This window comes from Trachemys scripta, chromosome 2 (genome assembly GCF_013100865.1).
Source record: "Trachemys scripta elegans isolate TJP31775 chromosome 2, CAS_Tse_1.0, whole genome shotgun sequence".
NCBI lineage: Eukaryota > Metazoa > Chordata > Testudines > Emydidae > Trachemys > Trachemys scripta.
In genome coordinates, this window is record NC_048299.1 from 268,631,542 (window position 1) to 268,655,526 (window position 23,985).

The following is a 23,985-nucleotide window of genomic DNA, read 5'->3' on the forward strand; positions in this document are numbered from 1 at the left end:
AGCTCCTTTTCTTTTTCAGTATCACTGAGGAATTCCACTTCAAGTTTATCAGACATCTACTAGTCAAAAGATGATACAAGATGGTGTCCTGAACAGATTTCAGGGACAGCACCCTGATAAATATCCCAGCATTTTACCCTCAACTAACAGCTCTGTATGGCAAGGAAAGCTGAGCGTCACACCGGGTTTATATACCTGGACCTCACCTCCCACTCACTTATCCTTTGTATCTGCCTCTAACTAGTAGGTCTAACCCTCCAATTGGTAGGTGTTTGGTACACTTTTCAAGCTCTATGGTACTGTGTGATTCATTTAAGATTTTTACTATATTTGACTCTGTTTTCTTTCACATACAGTGCCACTCCCCATCCTCCTCCCATGCGACCTATTCCGTCATTATTATTATTTTGTACCCTGGTATTATTGTGTCCAATTGATCACCCCATGAGCTTCTCCATACCAGTCAGCTTTCCCCTAGTTCAGGGGTGGGCAAACTACGGCCCGAGGGCCACATCGTGCCCGGCCCCCAAGCTCCTGGCCCAGGAAGCTAGCCCCCGGCCCCTCCCCCGCTGTTCCCCCATTCCCGCAGCCTCAGCTTGCTCGCTCCGCTGCTGGCGCAATGCTCTGGGCGGCAGGGCTGTGAGCTCCTGGGGCAACGCAGCTGCAAAGCCCAGCCTGACCCAGTGCTCTGTGCTGTGTGGTGGCAGCGGCAGTGTGGCCCGGCTCCAGCCGGGCGGCACGGCTGTAGCGCCACCAGCCACCAGTGCTCCACGCAGCGCAGTAAGGGGGCAGGGAACAGGGGGGGTTGGATAGAGGGCAGGGGAGTTTGGGGTGGTGGTCAGGGGGTGGGGGTGTGAATAGGGGTTGGGGTGGTCGGGGGAGGAACAGGGGTTGAATGGGGGCAGGGGGGCAGTCAGGAAGGAGGTGGGGTTAGATGGGGAGGAAGGGGACAGGGAGAAGGGGTGGTTGAATGGGGCAGGGGTCCCGGGGGGGCCGTCAGGAATGAGAGGAGGGGTTGGATGGGGCGGCGGGAGTCCAGGGGCAGTCAGGGGACAGGGAACGGTGGGGGGGGTGTCGATGGGGCAGGGGTCCCAGAGGGGCCGTCAGGAAACAGGGGGGTTGGATGGGGCAGGAGTCCTGAGGGGAGTGGGGCAGATAGGAGATGGGGGCTGGGCCACGACCCCCTCCCCTAACCGGCCCTCCATACAATTTACGAAACTCGATGCGGCCCTCAGGCCAAAAAGTTTGCTCGCCCCTGGCCTAGCTGTTAGTTTAAAAACTCCTCTACTACTAGGGCCCTACCAAATTCAGGGCCATGAAAAACGCATCATGGACCATGAAATCTAGTCTCCCCGCCATGAAATCTGGTCTTTTGTGTGCTGTTACCCTGTACTATACCGATTTCACGGGCGAGACCAGAGTTTATCAAATTGGGAGTCCTGACCCAAAATGGAGTTGCGGGGGATCACAAGGTTACTTTAGAGGGGATCGTGTTATTGCCACCCTTACTTCTGCACTGCCTTCAGAGCTGGGTGGCCAGAGAGTGGTGGCTGTTGGCCAGGCGCCCAGCTCTGAAGGCAATGCCTAGCCAGTAGCAGCGCAGAAGTAAGGATGGCAATGCCATACCATGCCACCCTTATTTCTGCGCTTCTGCCTTCAGAGCTGGGGGGGGCCGGAGAGTGGCGGCTGCTGACTGAGGGCCCAGCTCTGCAGGCAGCAGTGCAGAAGTAAAGGTGACAATACCATACCATGGCATCCTTATTTCTGTGCTGCTGCCGGCGGCGGCACTGCCTTCAGAGCTGGGCTCCCAGCCAGTAGCCACTGCTCTCCAACTGCCCTGTTCTAAAGGCAGCACCGACACCAGCAGCAGTGCAGAAGTAAGGGTAGCAGTACCACAACTCCCCCTACAATAACCTTGCCACCCCCCCCCCCCAACAACTCCTTTTTGGGTCACGACCCATACAATTACAACACCGTGAAATTTCAGATTTAAATAGCTGAAATCATGAAATGTACTATTTTCAAAATCCTATGACCGTGAAATTGACCAAAATGGACCATGAATTTGGTAGGGCCCTATCTATGACCTTTTTAACTTTACATGCCAACAGTCTGGTTCTGTTTTGGTTTAGGTCAGGAGTTCCCAAACTTGGCTCGCAGCTTGTTCAGGGTAAGCCCCTGGCAGGCCGTGAGACACTTTGTTTACCGTTTCCTACAGCTCCCATTGGCCTGGAACGGCAAACCGCGGCCACTGGGAGCTGCGAGCAGCCGTACCTGCAGACGCTCAGGTAAACAAAGTGTCTCGTGGCCTGCCAGGGGCTTACCTTGAACAAGCAACGAACCAAGTTTGGGAACCCCAGGTTTAGGTGGAGCCCAGCCTTCCTGTATAGGCTCCTCTTTCCCAAAAGATTCCCCACTTCCTAATCAACATAAATCCCTCCTCCGATCACCATCGTCTCATCCACACATTGAGACCTTCAGTTCTGCCTATCTAACTGGCCCAGCGCATGGAAATGGAAGCATTTCAGAGAATGCTATTATGGAGGTCCTGGTCTTTAATCTCTTATCTAGCAGCCTAAAATTGGCTTCCAGGGCCGCTCTCCTGCCTCTCTACGTCACTGGTCCCATGTGTACCATGACCACCAGCTCCTTCCCAGCATAAGCCTGTCTAGATGTCTCAAGAGGTCTGCAACCTTTGCACCCAGCAGGCAATTCACCATGTTGTTCTCTTGATCATCAAAAACCAACTATCTATATTTCTAACAACTGAGTCCCCCATTACTATTATCTGGCTCTTCCTAACAACAGGGGTTCCCTCCCCTGGAGAGGTATCCTCAGTGCAAGAGAATACCATAACATCATCTGCAAGGAGAGTCCCAACTATGGGATCATTTACCTCCGCTCTAGCCTGATGTTCTCCTTCTCCAAGACTTTCATCTGCCTCAAAAGCACAGAGAACATCAGATTGAGGTGGGTCTGCTCTACCGTGTCCCAGAAAGTCTCTCCTACGTATTTCTTGATCTGCCTTAATTCTTCCAGTTCCATCACTCTGGTCTCAAGAGCCCATACTCAGTCTCTTTGTGCAAGTAGCTCATGGCCCTAATGCACATGTATGCCACCTGCCCACAAGGCAGATAATCATACTACTCCTGGGGGAATTCTGAGCCAAAAAATTAAAAATTCTGCACCCAATATTTTAAAATTCTGCAAACTTTATTTGTCAAAGTAACATTACATAATCACGTCAGTTTCAATTATTTTGGTAATTTATTTCAAATTACCGGTCAACAAGTATGTCTGTAACAATAAAGACAAACACAAATTTTCCCCCAGGAATAGAGAGTTAAAGAAACCCCTATGACAACCCAGTTCTTGTTTCTCTCCCTCCTCCTCTCCCTGAGCCCAGCCAGGGGGTCAAACACCCGCAACCCCTCCACCTGAGTCCAGCCACGCCCCCCCCCCAGACCAGACAAGTATCCCTCTCCCTCCCTGAGCCCAGCCATGGTCCCCCAGGACAGACACCTATCCCCCTCCCCCGAGCCCACCCATGACACCCCCCTAAGCCCAGATACCCATCCCCCTATCACCCAGAGATCCAGAGGGAAAAACAGCCTGCTGCTGGGTCCCAAGCTTGTGTGAAGTTTCCTGCACGCCACCATCTCCTTCCCTCTGGGCATGTGGGTAACTGCAGCTGCCAGGAACTCTCTACTCTCCCCCCGCCCTCCCCCACCAATGTCTTCTACGTGCGAGCTGCGCATTCCCAAGTCCAGCGTCCCCTATTGGTAGCCAGTAGCACTACAGCCCATTTATGACGGAAAGGAAATGATGGGCAAAAAACATTAATTTCTGCAAAATTCTGCATTACGCAGTGGCACAGAATTCCCCCAGGAGTATCATACATGCTGCATCCAGTGCAATAAACTGGATAGCCTCCCCTCTGCTACTGAACTTGTGTGTGCATTATTTTTATTCTTGCGGGGAGGGAGAGGGGTTGTGTTTGTTTTGTCTTTGTGTGGGGTTTTTTTGTTTTTTTAATGACAGCATCCTCTTATCTCATCTTTGGAGATAGTTGCGTTATTTTCAAACTAATGCACAGAGCATACATCTACAACTCCTTTAACATCCTTATGTTGCAGGAAAACTCTTAAAATTATGTTTCATTAGATTATGGATGTAAGCAGTTATTTAAAGCGCATAATGTGTTCTCAAAAGATCAGTATGGCTCCTTCCCAGCCACTCTGCAGTCTTGGGCACATACATATTATGGCAATTTTTAAAAATGCATATTATGTACATGATACGTTGAATAGACTCCACTCTACTTGCTTAATACGTATTCATTTTTTAAGATGAAGCATATTATTTGCCCAGCAGGTCAAAACTGTTCTTTCTAAATGTAAATATGTATTTAAGATTCATGCTATGCAGAGTAAAAATATCTATGAACATTAAACAAAAATGAAAAGGTTAATATGCAGTGGCCATTAGAGAGAGATGAATGCTCCAATATTCAGATGACATTCACTTTCTGGGGTCTTATTATCTTCTAGTTGATACCTAGATTCCCTTTGGTCTGCTCTCCCCTTCCTGAACCGTTGGTGAAGAGAAGAACTGACTGATTGACCCACTTTCTGCTGCCTCCTCATCCCGTCTTAAATTTTGCTGGTAAGTGTTTTTGGGGTCATCTTTTTCCCCTTTCGCTCTTAACAGCAAGAGTACTAGAGGAGGAGTGATCAGCTACTATTAGAAGACTACTGAGTGCATAAACAGTCAGATAATATTAGTATTTTTTACAGAACTCAAGTGAGATAAGTGTCTGGCAATAATAAAAAAATAAAAATAATAAATAAATAAATAAAAACCAGGGTCTCCCTCAAGGAGCTTACAAGATAATATCAGCCATGATATAATAAAAGGGGTACGAACACAGTAAAGTGAAGGCAAAGTTGGAATATATGGAGCCAAAGGACAGAAAGGGTGGCAGTGAAGAGTGTGGATTGTGGTGATGGGGAAATGTCACAGAGTAGAATGCAGAAGCAGGATGTGAATTAATAGGGGAAATATAAGGCAATAAAACTGGAGTAGAGAAGTGAAAACAAGGAGAATGTTAGGAAGAATGGGCAGAGGAGAAGGGCAGGGTCCAGACAGCAGAAGAATACGTATGCTGATCATAGTTCTTAAACAATTAGGTGATGAGTAAGCAACTGACAATTGATCAACCAGGTGCTAATTAGGTGGTGAAGCAACAGGGCGATTAATTAAAGAGTCAATTAATTGCAAAGCATCAAATAAGCAATAAGTCACTTAAGTATGCACAGAATCAATGATTAAGCAGTGGATAATTAATTAGGTGGGAAATCAACAGAGCAACTAATTAGACAGAAATTAAGTATGCTGAGAATCAAAGAAACCATAAATCAATTAAGTATGCCGGTAAACAAATAATATGAATATCAGCCAAAAATATTAAGAAATATTCAGTTTGCTAAATATATTTGATAGCTGTGTTCTTTGAATAAGCAATAAGCTTCAAGTGACGTAAACCTCAATTTTAATATAATTTTAAATTTAAAAAGTGCCAAAATGAATTCAAGACAAAAACAAAGAAAAAAAGCCCTCCTCCAAAAAATCCAACATTAAAAGTGAACAAATAAAGGATTAATATTAAGTTAACATTAACATTAAGCAGGTAACAAATAAAATTTATAAACAAATTGTTTCTATACCTTTTCTTCATATTGTTCTTCCAAATATCTCAAGCACTTTCCTAACTCCCAGGGATGTGGTGAGGCTTAATTAGTTAATGTTTGAAAAATATCTCCATTTTACTTATCAAGCATAAGGCACAGGGAGATTAAGTGACTTTCCCAAAGTTATACAGCAAGTTTCATACCCTGGCACAGAACCCAGGCTTCCTGACTCCCAGTCCCCTCCACTAACCACAAGACAACATCCCTACCTTTTGATTTAAAGCACCATAAAAAAAATTGACTCAAACAGGTAACACGTAGCTTGACACTTTTCAAAGCTACAACAGAGCTTAATTAAAAAAAAAAAAAAAAAAAACATGATGGTTGAAATACGATCATAAAATAAGAACAGGAGTACTTGTGGCACCTTAGTCTCTAAGGTGCCACAAGTACTCCTGTTCTTCTTTTTGCAGATACAGACTAACACGGCTGCTACTCTGAAACCGATCATAAAATATGCTTTTAGACTGTCACGGTGATTGTGTGATGGGAACAGTCTAGAAATACTTTTTTAACCAAACTGTAACCGTTTTAAAATATTTTATAAAGGAAAAAAACTCACTGAAATTAAACTCTTCCAGGGGTATTCCTAGGCAGAAAGAAGTATATTCTCTCTATATATTTACACATGCGTATATACAAGGCCAGCCTTAGGAGCAGTCAACCTTGACACCATGGGAGGTGTGTGTGCTGTCAAGAGGGTGTTACAATAAGAACCCCCCCCTCCCCGCTGCCCTCATCTGGCTCCGCCCCCAGGCCTGTTCAGCTCACAGCCACAGTCCGTCTCCAGCCCTGGTCCTCCCCCATCCCCTGCGCTGCCTGCATCTCTGCTCCATCCCCCTACCCCCAGCTTTACCCCAAGCTCCGCCTCCAGCCCCAGTCCACCCCCATCACCCATTCCACCTGCACCTCTGCTCCGTCCCTCTGCCCCTAGCCCCTGCTTTCCCGCCTCACTCCGCCCCCAACCAAGCTCCAGCCCCCAACCCTGCTACACCTCCAGCCTCACCCAGGGTGCCATTTTCCATAAGGCCGGCCCTTCACACATACCAATACATTAAACAAATCATGGTAATAGGTATCCCAAGCAATTAGCTAAAATTATCAGCACAGCCAATATTTTAAAACATATATATCTAATAATACTTCTTGCAGTTCTACAGGAGTCAAAAGCAAATGTAACTCCATAATTAAATGCAACGCTAACCTCAGGATTAAGACCCTGATCCTGCATGCACTTAGGCACATGCTTAAATTTAGACATATGCCCAAGTGCTTGCAAGACCACATAATACCTTTGTCTCTTTCCTCCCAATTTTACTGTATACAGTAGAACCTCAGAGTTATGGACACCTCAGGAATGGAGATTGTTCATGACTCTGAAATGTTCGTAACTCTGAACAAGATGTTTATGCTCCTCAGGGCAGGCTGCTCGGAGTGGGGGCTCGCAGCATAGGCGCCAACTTTTCCCGGCGCCAGTGGGTGCTTGCCCCGGCCCCGCCCCGCCTCCACCCCTGCCCCGCCCCCATTCCAACCCTTTCCCCAACATCCCGCCCCAACTCCACCCCCTCCCTGCCCCTATTGGACTCCTTCCCCAAATCCCCGCCCCGGCCCTGGCTCTTCCCCAAGCATGCGCGTTTCCCCTCCTCCTCCCTCCCTCCCAGCGCTTGCTGTTTTGCGGCAGCAAGCACTGGGAGCGAGGGGGAAAAGCGGGGACACGGCATGCTCAGGGGAGGGGGTGGAGCGGAGGTGAGCTGGGGCGGGAAGCTGCCAGTGAGTGCAGAGCAACCACCAATTTTTCCCCATGGGTGCTCTAGCCCCGGAACACCCATGGCGTCAGCGCCTATGGCTCACAGCTGTGCCTGCGAACTTCAGCATCTTCACCTCTTACCTGTAAGTGGCTGCCCGGCAATGGGGGGTGTGCACAGGCAGCTGGTTCTAGCCCCCTGGCTGCAAGGGTGATGAGTGAGGCACCCTGGGGAACCACGGTATCAGTGGGCACCCAGTGCAGGCTGTGGCCCTTTAAAACTGAGCGGCTCCTCCAGAGCTGAGCATGCAGGCAGGAGCTTGGGCTCCAGCTCCAGCCGCAAACACTCCAGGCCAGGTTCTAGCAGGAGCTCAGGAAGTTTCTTTCCCAGGGAGGGGGGGAAAATGTGCCCCGGCTTACAGGAAAGCTGCAGACCTGTCCCCAGCACTACTCCTGCTCTGCCTGCTCCACATCTGCGCCTGTGAAATTCAGCGTCTTCACCTCCTACCTATAAGTGGCTGCCCTCCACATGGCGAGTGGGGGAAGGGACAGGCAGCGCAGATGTGCCTACTTTTAAGGCCTTGGCTACACTTGAGAAATCACAGCGCTGCAAGTACTCCACCTCTCTGAGGGGAATAGATTGCCGCGCTGGGAGCGAGCATGCAGCGCTGCAGGCGCTGATTACACTGGCGCTGTACAACGCTGCACTCGCTGTGCTCGGGGGAGGGGAGGGCGTTTTCACACCCCTGAGCGCAGCAAGTTGCAGCGCTGTACACGCCAGTGTAGCCAAGGCCTAAGATGCAATACAGGCACAATATAGTATTTACTGTTTGTTTGTCTCTGCTGCTGCCTGATTGCTTACTTCCCTTCCACATGGTGTCCAGTTGACCGGTCAGTCTGTAACTCTGTTGTTCATATCTTTGAGGTTCTACCGTAGTTCCTTCAGTCCAATTTTTCCTTCTGTTTAGTAACTCTTTCCTTCCTTAATTTATACCATTCTTCATTTCCACTATTTCGTTTGCTTCCTAGCATATATGTGCCATTTCAATATTTCCCTTTCTTTCCCCTCCCCAATATCTTTTATACTCTCCATTAGGTTCTCTTACTCTTCCCCTCTCTATACCGGACCACATACTCCTAAATTACACGCACATTCTCTATACTCACTCACCTACACATCCACTCTGCCACAGGGTACTTGTTTTCTTGCACCTCCCACAACCCTGCTTCTCCATTTATGCCTTGGCTTTAGTGTGCAAAAAGTATGTTCTTTATTCAAGTTAAAATCCTAGTGAAGACAAAGCAGTTTGTAGTTTTCGTACGAGTCAACAGGTCGAGTTAAAAGCTAAGACTTTGTCTTCAGTGTCAAAAAAGGTGACTTTTCAGTTTGTATTTTACATTGAGATAATTAATGTGTATTAGCTATCTTGCTGGAAAATCTTAGTAGACACAAGTTGGTAGTTTTTACCATGATATAAAAAGGCAAGGTCAACACTATGCCCCTCTCACAGGTGAGCTTGCCTAACTACATCACAGTAAAAGCTACAGTGCCTTGTCTCCACTAGAATTTCACAGAGAGATAGTTCTGTCACTGTAAACACACACCTTTTTGGCAGTGAAAACAAAGCCACAGTGTACACAAGGCCTTAGCCACAGATCAATGGTCTCTACTCCAGCAACACAGCTGGCAGCTCTCCAGCTTCAGCATTTCCCAACTTCCCACTGAATCCCACAGCCATGGCTCTGGTTCAGTTCCCCATACCTTGTTTCCTAGCTTCCCTTTACTCCTTTCCAGCTCCTCCTAGCTCCCCACTCCTCCGCCATTCTACTCCTCCCTAATTCCCCAAGGTCAGCTCCTCCCAGTGTCCTCACTCCTTCAGCAGCTTGCAGAGATAGGCAGGCAAGTACTTGTGCTCCCTAGCGTGGACACAGCACCCCTACTTGCCCTATTCCAGGGGGTTTGAGCACAGATTAAACGACATAAAACACAACATTCAATAACTCAATCTTTAGATAAAAGACCTATTAAAACACTTTTAGATTTCCTGTTTGAAAACCCTTGAAACCACTGCATGCAAATTCCTTTTTGCCTTCATGCACATCCAGGGAGTACAGCCTAAAATATTGTGGGATTAGCCAAGATTGAGAAGAGAATCTTCTGAGCTTAATAAAATGTTAATCCCAAACACAAAATAATTGGAAATACGTAATAAAAACTTTTTTGGCAGCCATATTCTTGCTCTCCCTCCTCCAACAGGTCTAAGTTCCTCAATGTGAGCTACAGGTCCAAATCACTCTCAGTGCTCACACCTGTAAAAGCAGCTATGATTGTGGACTGAGTGAAGAACAGATCCCACAGAGCTTCACCACAATACATCTTAGCATGTTAACTGTACTGCACAGAGAACTCACTGTAAGACAACTAAGCAGGAATTTTAAATATTCTGCAAACACCTATATATTACTGCAAATTAACATCTGCCACTATATCAGTGTTCTCATTGTGTACACGAATACTGTACCAATACTGCCCTGTGCGACATGGTCCAGTTATAACTCATCTACCAGCAGGGCATGCCAATGCAGCCTCTGGCAAGTCTCGCTGTAAAAACACTAAGGGTGGGTCTAAAGAAAAATCCACAGCTAGCCCGTGCCAGCCAACTTGGGCTGATGGGGCTCGAGCTGCGGGGCTGTTTCGTTGCTGTGTAGAATTCCGGGCTCAGACTGGAGCCCAAGCTCGGAGACCCTCCCACCAGTGGCCTAGAGCCCAGGCTCCCACTGAGCCCAGAAGTCTAGGCAGCTATGAAACAGCCCCACAGCCCGAGTTGGGTGGAACGGGTCAGCCACGGGTTTTTCTTTGCTGTGTAGACATACCCTAAGTAATGAATTTCTTTCTCACTTTGTTGCTATATGCTACACAAATACAAAACTCTGCTACTTTGGCATTGCTGCACACACACACACACACACGTAAAATCTGCAGCCGGTTGCACACAATATAACACGTCTGGAATTATAAGTCATATTGCAGTTTTGCATTGTAATAGGACAAATGATAATACACTAACATAAGGATCATGACTGAGCAAATAAACATAAAAGGATTGATGTTCAAAACTCATGTGCAATATAACAACTGATGCTTTTCATTATATCAAAAGGCGGACGCATAGCTCTCCTTACAAAATTATGCTTTTAGTTACAACTACTTACACACAAAAAGGAGATTTTCAGCTCCAAACCCCTCGTATTACAATCTGTGGGTTTGTGACACGGGCAGGCCAGTGCCAGCTTATGCCAAGCTCCCCATGTCTCAACTGAACGTTGACAAATACAAAGCTGGAACACTCTGGCTCACCTGTGTGTTAGACAGTTAAAAAAAGGATTTGAATTATAAGAATGTGTTTAGACTCTATAGCAGGGATCGGCAACCTTCGGCACGCAGCCCACCAGAGTAAGCCGCCTGGCGGGCCAGGCTGGTTTGTTTACCTGCCGCGTCCGCAGGTTTGGTGGATTGCAGCTCCCACTGGCAGCAGTTCGCTGCTCCAGGCCAATGGGGGCTGCAGGAAGCGGTGCGGGCTGAGGGATGTGCTGGCCGCCGCTTCCCACCTGTGAGTTGCTGCATGCATTAATCTCACAACATCTGTATCCCTCAGGTAATATTTGAACAGCTGTATTGTGAGCCTCTGTGACCAGGTAAATCACCACACAGGAGAGAGATATTAATTAGTAAGAAGGGCTGATCTTCAATAGAAAGTGTTACACCCTTTCCAAAACAAAAGGTTTATTGATACCAGAAAGACTCGTGTGGCACATTGCAATTGGGCTCTCCCTACATACCATCAACAAGAGGACAAAAGACTTCTGTTGTTCTGCTCTCCTCCCTGTGAAAGTGAGTCATGCAAGTGGACCCCTCCCATCAGCTGAGTTTGCAGCTCAGCTCAGCAGGAGGGGGATAAAACTACAAAGAAAAGGAAGTTGGTATTTGTGTGCTGCTTGGACTCTGTGGGGCAAAATGTTTCTCAGCATAAGAGAAAGATCCCCAGCAGCTTAGCCTGAATTAGCCCTAAACAACATATAGAATCTGATTACAGCAGCTTTTATTACCTTTTTAAATGTAAGAATGCAACTCATTTGTGTATCTATGTTTACCTGTTTTAACTTTGTAAATAATTCTCTGGTTTCCTTTTTCTATTTAATAAATCTTTATAGTTTATTATAGGATTGGCCGCAAGTGTTGTGTTTGGAGTAAGATCTAAGGTGCAATGACTTGGGATACATGACTGGTCCTTCGGGACTGGAAGTAACTTGAATATTGCTTTTATTCTTGGTGTAAGAGACCATCTATCACAAAGGTATGCTCACATGGGTGGCAAGATAGATTGGAGTACCCAAGGGACTGTCTGTGACTCCATATTAAGTTTGTTTTAGTGCCTGAGGAGCTCACACTTGATAATTGGTTGGGGACATCTCAGGCCTTGTCTACACTAGAGTTTTGTTGACAAAAATTATGCCGCTTTAATTAAACTGCTGTTGCATGTCCACACTATGCTCCTTGTATAAGCAGAGAGCATCCACACTAGCAGCTCTTGCATTGACACAGAGAGCAGTGCACTGTGGGTAGCTATCCCACTATGCAACTGGCTTCAGGTTTCTTTGGAAAGGGTTTGCAATGCCTCATGGGCCAGGTACAGCGTCACATGATGCAGGTTTCTCAATCCCATCGTTCCATGGGCATCCTACTAGATTGCCAGCCGCTTTTCAACTGAAGTGTGGAGGGAGGGAAGGAGTGTGTGACAGGGAGTGTGTGTGGGGAAGAAGAGACAGAAACAAAGTGTGTATTGGGGAAGCATGTGAGAGACTGTAGTGGGGGGAAGCGCATATGTGAGAAAGACAGTGTGCACTGGGAAAGTGTGTGTGTTGTCTCTAAGTTCAGACAGCAGCCTGGGCAACCAATCCTGGGGGAGGGGGACACCCCTCCACAACATCCCCTGGCTCTACACAGCAGTCTCTTCCCCCCCCTTCACCCCTGCAGCAACAGTCTTGAAGATTCTGTGATTCCCTGCGAATTCTTCCACAGCCTCCTCAGCCACCATGAGCAGCATCCTCAGCAGATCGGAAAGCTCTCCACACTGAGGAATGTCAAAGCTTCCTGGAGCTTTCAAAGGTGAAGGGCGCATGCCCGCAGGGCAGCCGAGTTCAAAACAGTAAGCAGAGTGGTCATGGTGGTGGGCCTTGTGGGATACTAGGGAAGGCCAGTTATGGTGACATAACGAACAGCAGCATCTACACTGACGCTTTGCCACTTTAACTTTACCGCAGAAAGCTCTATGCCCCTTCTCAAGGTGGTTTTATTTTATTGGCAAAACAGCAGAGTTTTGCTGCCAATAGTAGCTTTGTAGTGTGTACACCACCATGTTTTGTCCGCAAAAAACTGCCTTTTGACAATAAAACTGTGCTATGTAGACAAGGCCTAAATATAGAACTCACAACTAATTTGGGGTTTGTGGCCTTGCTCTTAACTGTCTACCTTGAGGTTGGTACTCATGGTCTTGAGTCACGGCAGGCAACCTTACAGGGTTTTCCAGAAAAGGGGGAGGGGGACTCACATATGAATATATATGATTTTTTCCTTGGTGTAACTACTTTAGCTCAAACAAGAAGTATTTAAGTTTCATGCTAATATTTAACACAGGAGTAACAAATAACAAGCCACTAATTTTAGTTGAACATAAAAAGAACTGAACAACTTTGTGATGTGTTAAGTAGTAAATAGACTTATATTTTGAACTGCACATATACAGAATTATAATATATGCAGTATCACATATTATGCTACTCCCTTTCAACTCTGAATGCATTAACAAAAGTGACATATAGAAAAATGGCATCAAACCCTTCTCGGCTTGTCAGAGAGGAGCACTATTTTCTGCATATTTGCAATCTGTATTCAAATATGTGTTACTATGTAGTTGTGGGTTTTGTTGGCTTGCTGCTGAGTCAATGTGTAGTCAGGGTATTCCACATAGAAAATAAGCAGGTTAAAATAGATACACAAAGAAAAGTCAGACTTTCTTCAAAATATTGTGAAATATGCTAATGCACTTATTTTTATACCTTCAGGCAATCTGCAGAATTTCATAATCCTGTGAAATGCAACTAATTGTGCCAACTGCATTTTTCCATCCTTCAAAAAAGGAGCTTGTATGTTACCCATACATTTGTCTCAGGAGCAGACACTTAGCCAAAGATTTGATCTTCAGGCCTTTCCGTCCCACCACCATCCATTAACATTTTAGAGTTATAAATTGAGGGGAAATACTGGCATTAATTTTAGTTCTCTTTCTTTGGTGTGGTGAAAATCATCATTTCATTGTTTCTAATCAGTAAGCTCTGCACAAGTAAAGCTTCAGCAAGAAGTTTAAAAATGCTACACATGCTGTAGGACACTAAACGGTGCCATATTTCCTGTTGATTCTTGTCTACATTACATTTAGTGGCAACACTGGGAGTACTAGGGTTTATCTACACAGGGACTCTCAGGAAAGTTATAACAAATCAACTAAAGGTACAAAAAGTCAATGTGAGGAAGTTAAAGTGCATTAAGTCCTCATGTAGATGCTCTCACTTAAAAGTGACCTTAGCTCACTGTGACTTAATCCTCCTTGGAATGTGGGAGACCTGAGAAGAGGTGGTGGGATGTCTGCATCAGAGAAAGTGAAAATGACTCTCTAACCCAGTAATTAACATGCTCACCTGGGTTCCAATCCCTGATGCAATCAATGTTTAAGTGTTTTATACAAAGTGGAACAGTTTCAACAGGAGGGACAAAGAAAAACCCATAGGTACCTTGTAGCCCAGTGATTAGTACATTCAGCAAGGAGATGGGAGAGCTAGGTTCAAATCCCTGCTCCCAATCAGACAGAGTGGGGACCTGATCCGGAGTATCCCACATGAGAATTCCATCTATTGAGCTACTGGGTATAAGAGACTGGAACCACCATCTTTTTTGCATGTCAGGTGTGCTCTGACCTCATTTCCTGGATCAGGCCCTGATGGCAAGGTAAGCGACGGAACATTTAGTTTGTGAATCCCATCGAGACTAAGGCTCAAAGCTGCCCTGTGGTATCAGAACTTAGGCAGCTTTGTGCACGGGGCATAGCTTTCTTTAAAATTAGACAAAATATTGGTCTATTCTATCCCTTAAGGTTAATTCAATAATGTCAAAATTTTCTACAACGGCCAATGATTTTGGATGTCTCAACTTTTGGGTGCCTTACTTGACATGACTTGAATCTTTGTGGACCTAGCCCAAAGTGTCTCAAGTCTCTCTCTCTCTTGTATATTATATATCAAAAAACTAAAAAAACATTCTTCCTGAACTATGCAGACTTCAGAACTGGATGAAAAAAAATTCTTTAATTACTTGTTTAGTCTAGACAGGATGACTCAAGTCTAAAAACTCCAATGCCACATCTCAAAATCAGCATTACAATATACCTTGTCAACAGGAAATTTAAACAATGAAAAGCTTATGTGGCCTATTCATCACATACAGAAAGTGAGGCTCTTGCCTGTCAGGATGGGAAAGCAAACTGATGCTTAGTACTTGCTTTCATCTGATCATGAAACAATTTTAGGAAGGAATTAAATGTATCAAACTTTCTTCTAAAAATGGCTGAAATAGACACACGTGACAAAATTCATAAAAGAAAATTAAGTCTGTATGCACACTGCTGCAGTTTAAAGAGATCAATTTACTTATCAAGGGACATAACCAATAGTTAAGTTCTTAGTATATAGGATAGTGGATTACAATGTTGGTAGAGATCCTATTGTTACGATAACTGTATAAAAGATCCTACAAAATCTCTCTACTAGGATATAAATATCTGGTTTATACTACATGTACCTTTTCTCACATAATTATTTTAAAAACATGCGCCAACTATCTAACTAAATGTTCTACAAGGCTATAGTTATCTTACATTCATAGACAACACAAGTTATATTCCATGTTCTAGTAGCAACCTCTTGTGGCCAAACACAGGTGCTGCATTCTACACTTTAGGGACCCTATCCTGCAAGGTACTGTATCTTGAAGCAAAAGACACTGAAGACACTCATAAGAAAATTAACCAACATCCTCAAAACTGGCTATTGATTTTTGGGTACCCTACTTGAGATGCCTCGACCCTGACTTTTTGAAGTGCAGAGTATCCATAATTCTACTTGAAATCACCTGGAACTGTAGGCGTTCTGCACAACAGTTGGCCGAAAGTCAAGTTCAAGGCACCCAAATACTATTGAACTGGGGCCAAAATGCAGGGCATGTCTCCAATTTTAATCTATGTCCTCACATAACATTATGTAGATTGATTCTGCTATTTGCACAAGATAGCCATAACGTGCTTTTTTATAGACATTTGAAATACAAAAAAAATGACACTAGTTTAGTGCACGTTAGCAGGACATTTTATAGTTCCTCCCCTTTGTAAGTTATTTTCACACATGAACATTAGAAACTACTTTTTCCTGGCACCCTTCTAAACAGTTTAGACCGGGGTGGGCAAACTTTTTGGCCCGAGGACCACATCTGGGTGGGGAAACTGTATGCAGGGCCATGAATGTAGGGGGGGGCAGGGGGTTGGGGTGTGGGAGGGAGTGTGGGGTGTGGGAGGGGGTGCCGTGTGCAGGAGGGGGCTCAGGGTAGGGGCTTGGGGTGCAGGAGAGGTGTGGGGTACAGCAGGGGGTTGGGGGCTCAGGGCAGGGAGTTGGGGTGCAGGAGGGGTGCGGGGTGCGGCAGGGGGCTCGGCAGGGGGGTGGGGGCTCAGGGCAGGGGGGTGGGGGGGTGGAGGAGAGGTGCAGATGTGGCAGGAGGCTCAGGGCACGGGGGGCAGAGTGCAGGGGGGGGCTCAAGGCAGGGGATTAGTGGGCTCAGGGTAGGGGGTTGGGATGCAGGATGTGTTCGGGGTGCAGGCTCCGGCCCAGTGCTGCTTACCTCGAGTGGCAGCAGTGAGCAGCAGGGCTAAGGCAGGCTCCCTGCCTGCCCTGGCCCCACATCACTCCCGAAAGTAGCCAGCATGTCCGGCAGTGGCTCCTGGGGGCGGGATGGGGCAGGCGGCTCCGCCACGTGCTGCCCTCACCTGCAGGTACCACCTCCGAAGCTCCCATTGGCCACGGTTTCCTGTTCCCGGCCATTGGGAGCTGCAGGGGGCGGTGCCTGCAGGTGAGGGCAGTGCACAGAGCCCTCTTCCCCATCTCCCCCCATCCCATCCCCCAGGGGCCGCAGGGACGTGGTGCCGGCCGCTTCCAGGAGCGGCACAGGGCCAGGGCAGGCAGGGAGCCTGCCTTAGCCCCACTGCACCACGGGGCTGGCAATCCTGCAGGCCAGATTGAAAACCCTGACGGGCCAGATTCAGCCCAGGGGCCGTAGTTTTCCCTCTCCTGGTTTAGACCCCTGGCTTTGGTAGACGAGGATACCCTTAGGAAACTGAATGTAAGCAATGCTCTAAATACATCTAACAGCACTGAAGCTTCCTTAGAGAGATTTAGCAGCACTTCTTCCTTAAGAGTATATTCCATGCCAAAAACCCTCCTGGGCAGCCTGAGTCTGTCCACCATACGGTGGGGCACACAATACAGTGGGAAGGGCTGGAGGGACTCAGAACCGCCATCTCCAGGCAGCAGGGAGGAACTCAGGATCCCACTGACTGCACCCACCTTCCTTGCCCAGCTCGCTCCTAGAGGCAGACGGGGAGCGGGGAACTGAAGCCAGGGCCTGGAAGTCAGACAGGGCAAAGGCTGGCTCCCCTCCCCAAGTGGAAGGGATTCCCCCTGCCCATAGGAGGACTTCCCACCGCAGAAGGAAGCCCCGCCCCCTGGGGGCGGGCCTGCCTCAGGCCCCTGCCTAGAAAAGGCAAATCATCCCCCCCCCCCCTGCTCCGGCAGGTCCTGTCCCGGCCCGAAGCGAGGCACGGGGAGGGCGCGCGTGGCGACTCTCTTCCTGCCGCTCCCCAAAAGAAGAGGAAGGTGGCGAGCAGCCCCGCCGGTCACCCCGCAGCCTGTGGCGCGAAGGGGGCTGGCTTGGCCTGGCTAGCAGCGGGAGGGGGGGCTCGGAGCAGGAGGTTGGCTCAATACCGGGGGGGAGGGGCTGACGAGCAGCAGCTCCCCCATTAGCTCTGGGGTTCCGCTCCCCAGCTGCCGTGAGGCCGGCCCGGGGGGACTGGAGGAGTCCCCGGCAGGTCGGTAGCTGAGGAAAGCGAGGCCATGCCGGCGCTGGGAATAATACGTACGGGAACTATTTCATACGCGGATAGATCAGAAAATGAACAGCGACCCGACGGGTCTACTTTTTATGCTCCCCCCCCGGATAGAATCCCTCCGCGCGCCTTCCCCTCCCCCCACCGCTCACATTTAGACCCGGGCCGCCCCACTCACCTGCAGCCGGAGCCTCCATAGTCGGTCGCGAGAGGGGGTGGTCGTGAAATAAGGCCAAGGGGCGGCTTTTAAAGCACTTTCGTCCCGGTCGACTAGGCCACCTGGGCGCCCCGCTGGCTTCCCCGCTCCTTGTGAAATTATTATTTTTAATGGGGGTCAGAAAAGCGAGGTGGCGGATTATGGCGAATCTGCCGCGTCCGACACGGCGGCTTCTTGCTCAGCGACGTCGCGCGGAGAGCGCGAGGGCAGAGGGGGAAGGTGGGGAGGGGGCGCGCGCCGTCCAACCGCTGCCGAGCGAGCGGTTGTTGAGTGGCGCATGCGCGTCTCTTTCCTGCCTGGAGTCGCGGCCGCTCGCTCCTCCTCTCTAACGCGGGGCTGCGGCGTCGCCATGGGGGCGCGCGCGGGGCGGGGCGTGGCCGTCACAGCCGGGCGCGGAGCGGCGTTCAGGTGTCTCCGTGAGGTGGCTGCAGCCCCAGCGGGGGTCGGTCGGGATCCCAGCCGACCAGATTGCGCAATAAACTGGCGGGTTCTCCGGCCCTTTCTCCCAGGCTCGGGGCTGCTGGAGCGGAGAGAGCCCCGGGGAGGAGGGAGCCGCGCGTTCCCCTTGGATCTGTGGGGAGGCCGGCGGGGGTGAAGCGGGCCCTGCCTCAGTTTCCCTCCCTGTCAGTAGCTACAGGAGAGATTTGGGCAGCGGTGCCAGTCAGAGGAGGCTCGCACGGCGTTGGGAGGTATGATTGCGGCTCCCCTGCGCACACCTGTGCTGGCTTGAATCTGGCTAGCTTGCTGGCTGTCCCAGTGAAGGGGGAGGGCTCCTGGGGGGGCTGGTACAGCCTGTGCTCTACCTACGTACTGCTGTCGGTAGCTGGGCGGGCTAGGTTACAGCTAGCACAGGTATTCCCAGGCTGCAGTCACACCTCCCCGTGCAGTGTAGACATGCTCTGAGACACCGCTTCCCTTTCCCTGAGACCGACGTAGGTGAGGTTGGGGAAGTGCTGGAGCCCCCTTTTATTAACAAAGGGGGGCTGGGAGTAAGGCAAGGATGCAGCTCTCTCTCCTGGGGCTGGAATCTGAGGACCTTCAGGCCACAGTACAAAGTTTATCTGTGCCCACCTTCTGGGGGAGGGACTGGTGTTTGTGGTGGTAAGATATTGCTTGAATTTGATTGATATAGTTGCTCGTGAGTTTTGAGGAAGCTGCTGGCTCTCAAATGTACTTTTAAAATTATGTTAAAGGCACCTTGGAGATCAGGTAGGAACTTTTTTTTCTGTAGACTTAAATAGAGAAATGGTAAAGTTAGGTTATAAAATGTGGATTCTCTTGCCTCAACTAAAATTCCCTGAGTTTCAGAGGCACAGAGCACCCATAGCTAACATCTTCGTGTTAATTTATTAGCTTGTGACTCAGGAGATAGAGGTTCAGTTCCCTGCTGCATCACATACTTCCTGTGTGACTGTGGGCAAATCACTTAGCCTCTCTGTGCTTCATTCCCTGCTTTACCACATATCCTTGTAAGATGTAAGCTTATCCAACCTCTTGTTTTACGCAGTTGATTTTTTTTTTAGATAATGTTCAAAACAGTTAGAGGTACATGTAATAAAATGTTCTCTATAAGGACCAGATTAATAATATTTAGCATATGTAGTACTTACCCTTTATTTTCAAAGTTCTGTATGTATATTAAGTATTTAATCCTAACTATATTAAACATTATATTATTCTTTCTAGATTGGCTCCATGATGCTGAGGGGTACCAGGTACCCTCTCTCCCCCAACCTCTTAATTTTTGCAAGGGAATAATACTGAGTTAAAATAATAAATACAGCATTTTAGAACAAATAAGTTGCCATAAATCAGGAAAAGGCATGTGCTTTCTAAAGGACAGGTAACATGTATGAACACAGATCCTGATTTCTGCAGTGAGTCCTCAGTGGGACTTTCTGTGAGCTACAGGGATCCACCTGCACAGAGCTCATTGTAGGAGCTTGGCCTCAGGCTCCAAGTCAACAAAATATATAAGCATGTGCTCAAATCCATTATTTTTTAGCAAAGCACTTAAGGTTACTGTCATTTCAGTCTTTTTTTATAAACTCATAGGAATCTATACCAATCCATATTACTTCAGTAGAATCATCTTGTCAGGTTCTTTCATCATAAGCAGAAGAAATCAAAAAACTATTAGCAGCATTGATGTGATTACTTTTCATTGAATATCCTGAAATATATCAATGACTATTTTCCAGCAAAACTGTATTGTTTTGGTTTGATTTGAATCTGAAAGTCACTACTAGGCAATGGAGCTGAAAAAGTTTGCCTCCTGATGTTTTTTTCCTGCAAAAACAAAGAAAGCACTATTGATTAGTTGATGGAATGGTTGAGTCATAAGATTTTTGTGAATACTATTGATAATACACCAAGGGTGGCTTTTTGTTTTTTTAAAAGAGTTATTTGAATTTGGTTTCAGATCTGACTATTGAAACTTCATACCGTTAAAAAGAGACATTCAGTTCCTTGTCAATAGTGTCAACTCCTTTGTGTTAACCTTAAAGTGACCATCATTTGTTTCACTTGTCTTGATAACTGATTGCAATAAAACAGTGTAAACAGGTGTCCACTTCAGCTGAAGGGTCCATACAGAGACTTCAACACATGTGCTTAACTTTAACCATATAAGTAATCAATTTCAATCAAGTTTTTATAGGATTGGGGCCTTAGAGCGAAGTTATACTCTGAAAAGTGGTTCTGCATTTGGGCCTCAATGACCTTCATGGGCAGTTTTCACAGTATACAAATAAAGGAATCAAGTATCAGAGGGGTAGCCGTGTTAGTCTGGATCTGTAAAAAGCAACAGGACCCTCTGTTGCTAAATAAAGGAATGTTTTCTCTGACTGCCAGCTCTGCAAATGACCTGTGAATAACACACTATGTTCTTCCTACATAGGGAAGGTCCTCCGCAGTATTTTGCACCTCCCTTGGGTGCCAGAAGATTGGAGCCAAAATGCTAGCCACGTAACTACTGCAGTGGCTAAGGACTATGAAGCCTGTAAAGTTCAATAAAATGAGTAAATGTTGAGTAGTTGTTAATCATATTTTTTCATTAATGCCTGGTAGTTTGCAACTCAAAATTGAAGGGCAGTCAATTAGTAACTTTTCTTGCCCAGGAAATCAAGGTGTTTAGACTCCTTCTTAAGAGACGGTCTGGAGTGTGCTTGATGGTTTCTTTTGTGGACTTCAGGGAGTTGGAGTAACACTTCTCCCATCCAACCCCCATTCTCTTGGCTGGAATGTAATATTTTTTGTTTGTCCATTTGCAAGGGGCAAAATAGTGGCAAGTATCTGCCATAGAGCATGAGCTGGTGCCTCACTGATGGGTAGGGAGGGAGATCTTACCCTGAAGGTTAATGTATAAATTGTCCACCAGGGAATGTTGAGACTCCTGGACTTCTCCAATGGAATCTGGAGGGATTTAGCTAGATACCCCAGTAAGTTCTGGAAGACCCTAAAGTCATCTGCATAAGAGGGCAGTGGTGGAATTACTACCTTATTGGGGAAGAGAAGGACTTGGCTGAAGCTGGAGATTCTTCTTTGTTCAGTGGGTCTCGCTCTTCTTGGGCTCTTCAGGTACAGAGGGAACATGTGGTACCAGCAAGCAATCTTGGGATGGCAGGAGCCATTGCACTACTGACAGGTGTTTCTTCCATGCAGGTACCCTATAAAATTGGTAGCCGTAATGTGTCCAGGGGGTCCAGTAGGCCCATTGTGCAGGTGGATAGGGGAAGAGTCCCCGAGGGTATTTGTGACCAGAGAACCTAGGACATTTGCTGGTCTCTGAAAAGTCCTCAGGGTTCATCCATAGAGGAATGTGGTGACACAGTGCTGAAACAGAGCCCTGTACAAAAATCTCAAAGTGAGGATGTCATCCCCTCAAGTTGAAAAGAGGGGCTTCGAGCATCAGTGCCGGTACAGGAGGCAATGGATCAGATCCTGTTCTGGTGGGAAAGAGTTCAATTACCAATTGTCAAAGTGGTATTAGTGAAGGGGCTCTTATGGTATCCTTAGAGAAGAGACTGGTTCCCCAGATAAGATACTTTAGAGGAAAGGAATCTGGAGGACCATGTTAATGAGCAGTAGAAGCCAGAGGTGGTACTGGGCCTTGGAACAGGGATTCATGCAGGAGTGAGGCTGCTGCTTGCAGTACCGGAGGAGCAGACAAGAATGTTTCTCTGCTCGGAGTGCTGATGTCCCAAGGAGGACAGTATCAGAGAGGGAGTCTCTCTTGGTCTTTGTGGCCTCTATGGCTTTGAGGGGATGAGCCCCTGAGGTAGTCTTAGAGTCCCTGATTTTAGATGCATCTTGGTGCCAGATGGTTCTGAGATAAACAGCACTGAAAGGCCCCTAACTGAAGACCTCTCTGATTGGGACTTCTTAGGTGGTACCAGTATCTGTCAGAGCCTTGACTGTACTCATTGTGGGTACATAGATCCTGAGAGTTGGCCCTGTGAGGTGACTTACCACTCTTTCTAGAGTCTGTAGTAGGAGTCTTTTAGAGAATTTCATCTCTGGAGCTGCCCCTGGAACTCCCGAAGTCCCTGGAATGGCCTGAAACATTGAGGCCAATGTACCGGGGGTGCAAAGTTTGCACAGGGTTTAAAGGAAGGTCTTGCAAAGATAGAAAGGCTAGACTTTCTTGCATCTGAAGAAGTGAGGTTCTTACCCACGAAAGCTTATGCTCCCAATACTTCTGTTACTCTTAAAGGTGCCACAGGACCCTCTGTTGCTTTTTAAAGGCTAGGCTGACACTCCTCGTAACAGAGCTCTCCTTAGCTCTAGCAGGAACTGTTTGGATGGAACATGAGTTTCTCTGAGACATGGGAGAGGGCTAGAGTGGCTTTTGCTACAGGGAAAAGACCTGTGGCAGGTCTGGTAGGGCTTGAACCCCAGGGTCTTAGGCATAACCCGGGTAATGCTATAGACCACAAAGTGTGAGTGAGGCAACTAGTTCAGACAGGTGGGAGGATGGGGAAAGACCCCAAGCACAAGTTAAATAAGGAACGAAAATAAGGAAGGCAGGGAGTGGCTGAAAGTCAACTGTAAACTGAGCATTGTCATTGAGCTGGTGTGTTTCCAGTGGGATCCCTCGGGGATCAGTTCCTGGTCCCACACTATTTAACACTTTTATCAATGACCTCATGAAAACAAAATCATCACTGATAAAGTTTACAGATGACCCAAATATAAGGGGAGTGATAAATAATGAAGAGGACAGGTCAATGATAGAGTGAGCTGGATCGCTAGGTAAGCTAGATGCAAGCAAACAATATACATTTTAATGTATTAAAATGCATCAACTAGGAGCAAAGAACATAGGCCATACGTACAGGGTGGGGGATTTTATCCTGGGAAGCAGTGACTCTGGAAAAGATTTGGTGGTTATGAATAATCCGCTGAAGGTGCACTAAGTGCAACACTGTGACCAAAAGGGTTAATGTGATTATTGGATGCATAAACAGAAATCTTGAATAGGAATAGATGGGTCATGTTACTTTTGTATTTGATACTGGTGCAACTACTGCTGGAATGTTGTGTCCAGTTCTGGTGTCAGCATTTCAAAATGGGACGTTGATAAATTGGACAGAGTTCAGAGAAGAGCCATGAACATTATTAAAAGATGCTTTATAATGATGGAGCTCTTTGAGTCTATCTATTTAACTTAACAGAGAAGGTTTAAGTGGTGACTTGAGTATAGTATAAGTACCTACATGGGGAACAAATATTTGATAATGGGCTCTTCAATCTAACAGAAAGGTAGAACATGATCCAATGGCTGAACATTGAAGCTAGATAAATTAAGACTGGAAATAAGGTATACGTTTCTAACAGTGAGGGTAATTAAACATTGGAACAATTTACCATGGGTCATGGTGGATTTTTCCATCACTGGCAATTTTTAATCAAGACTGGATCTTTTTTATAAAAGATCTGCTTTGGGGATTATTTTGGGGAAGTTCTATGGCTTGTGTTATATAGGAGGTCAGACGATGCTCACAGTGATCC

At 47.1% G+C, this 23,985-nt stretch overlaps 1 protein-coding gene and 1 long non-coding RNA gene across 2 annotated transcripts in view; one reads left to right on the forward strand and one right to left on the reverse strand.

Moving 5' to 3' along the window:
* The window catches only part of ZFAT (zinc finger and AT-hook domain containing), a 147,030-nt gene extending 128,860 nt beyond the window's left edge, over positions 1 to 18,170 (reverse strand). Inside the window, exon 1 of the mRNA XM_034763661.1 lies at positions 17,935 to 18,170. Coding sequence (XP_034619552.1) covers positions 17,935 to 17,953 — 19 coding nt within the window. The 5' untranslated portion in view covers positions 17,954 to 18,170. The remainder of the gene's footprint in view (positions 1 to 17,934) is intronic.
* A 180-nt stretch (positions 18,171 to 18,350) lies between these two features.
* Positions 18,351 to 23,438, forward strand: LOC117873836. Its single transcript, XR_004644822.1, has 2 exons — positions 18,351 to 18,662; positions 20,873 to 23,438. It is a non-coding gene; the product is annotated as an uncharacterized LOC117873836 (long non-coding RNA).
* The last annotated feature ends 547 nt before the right edge of the window (positions 23,439 to 23,985 follow it).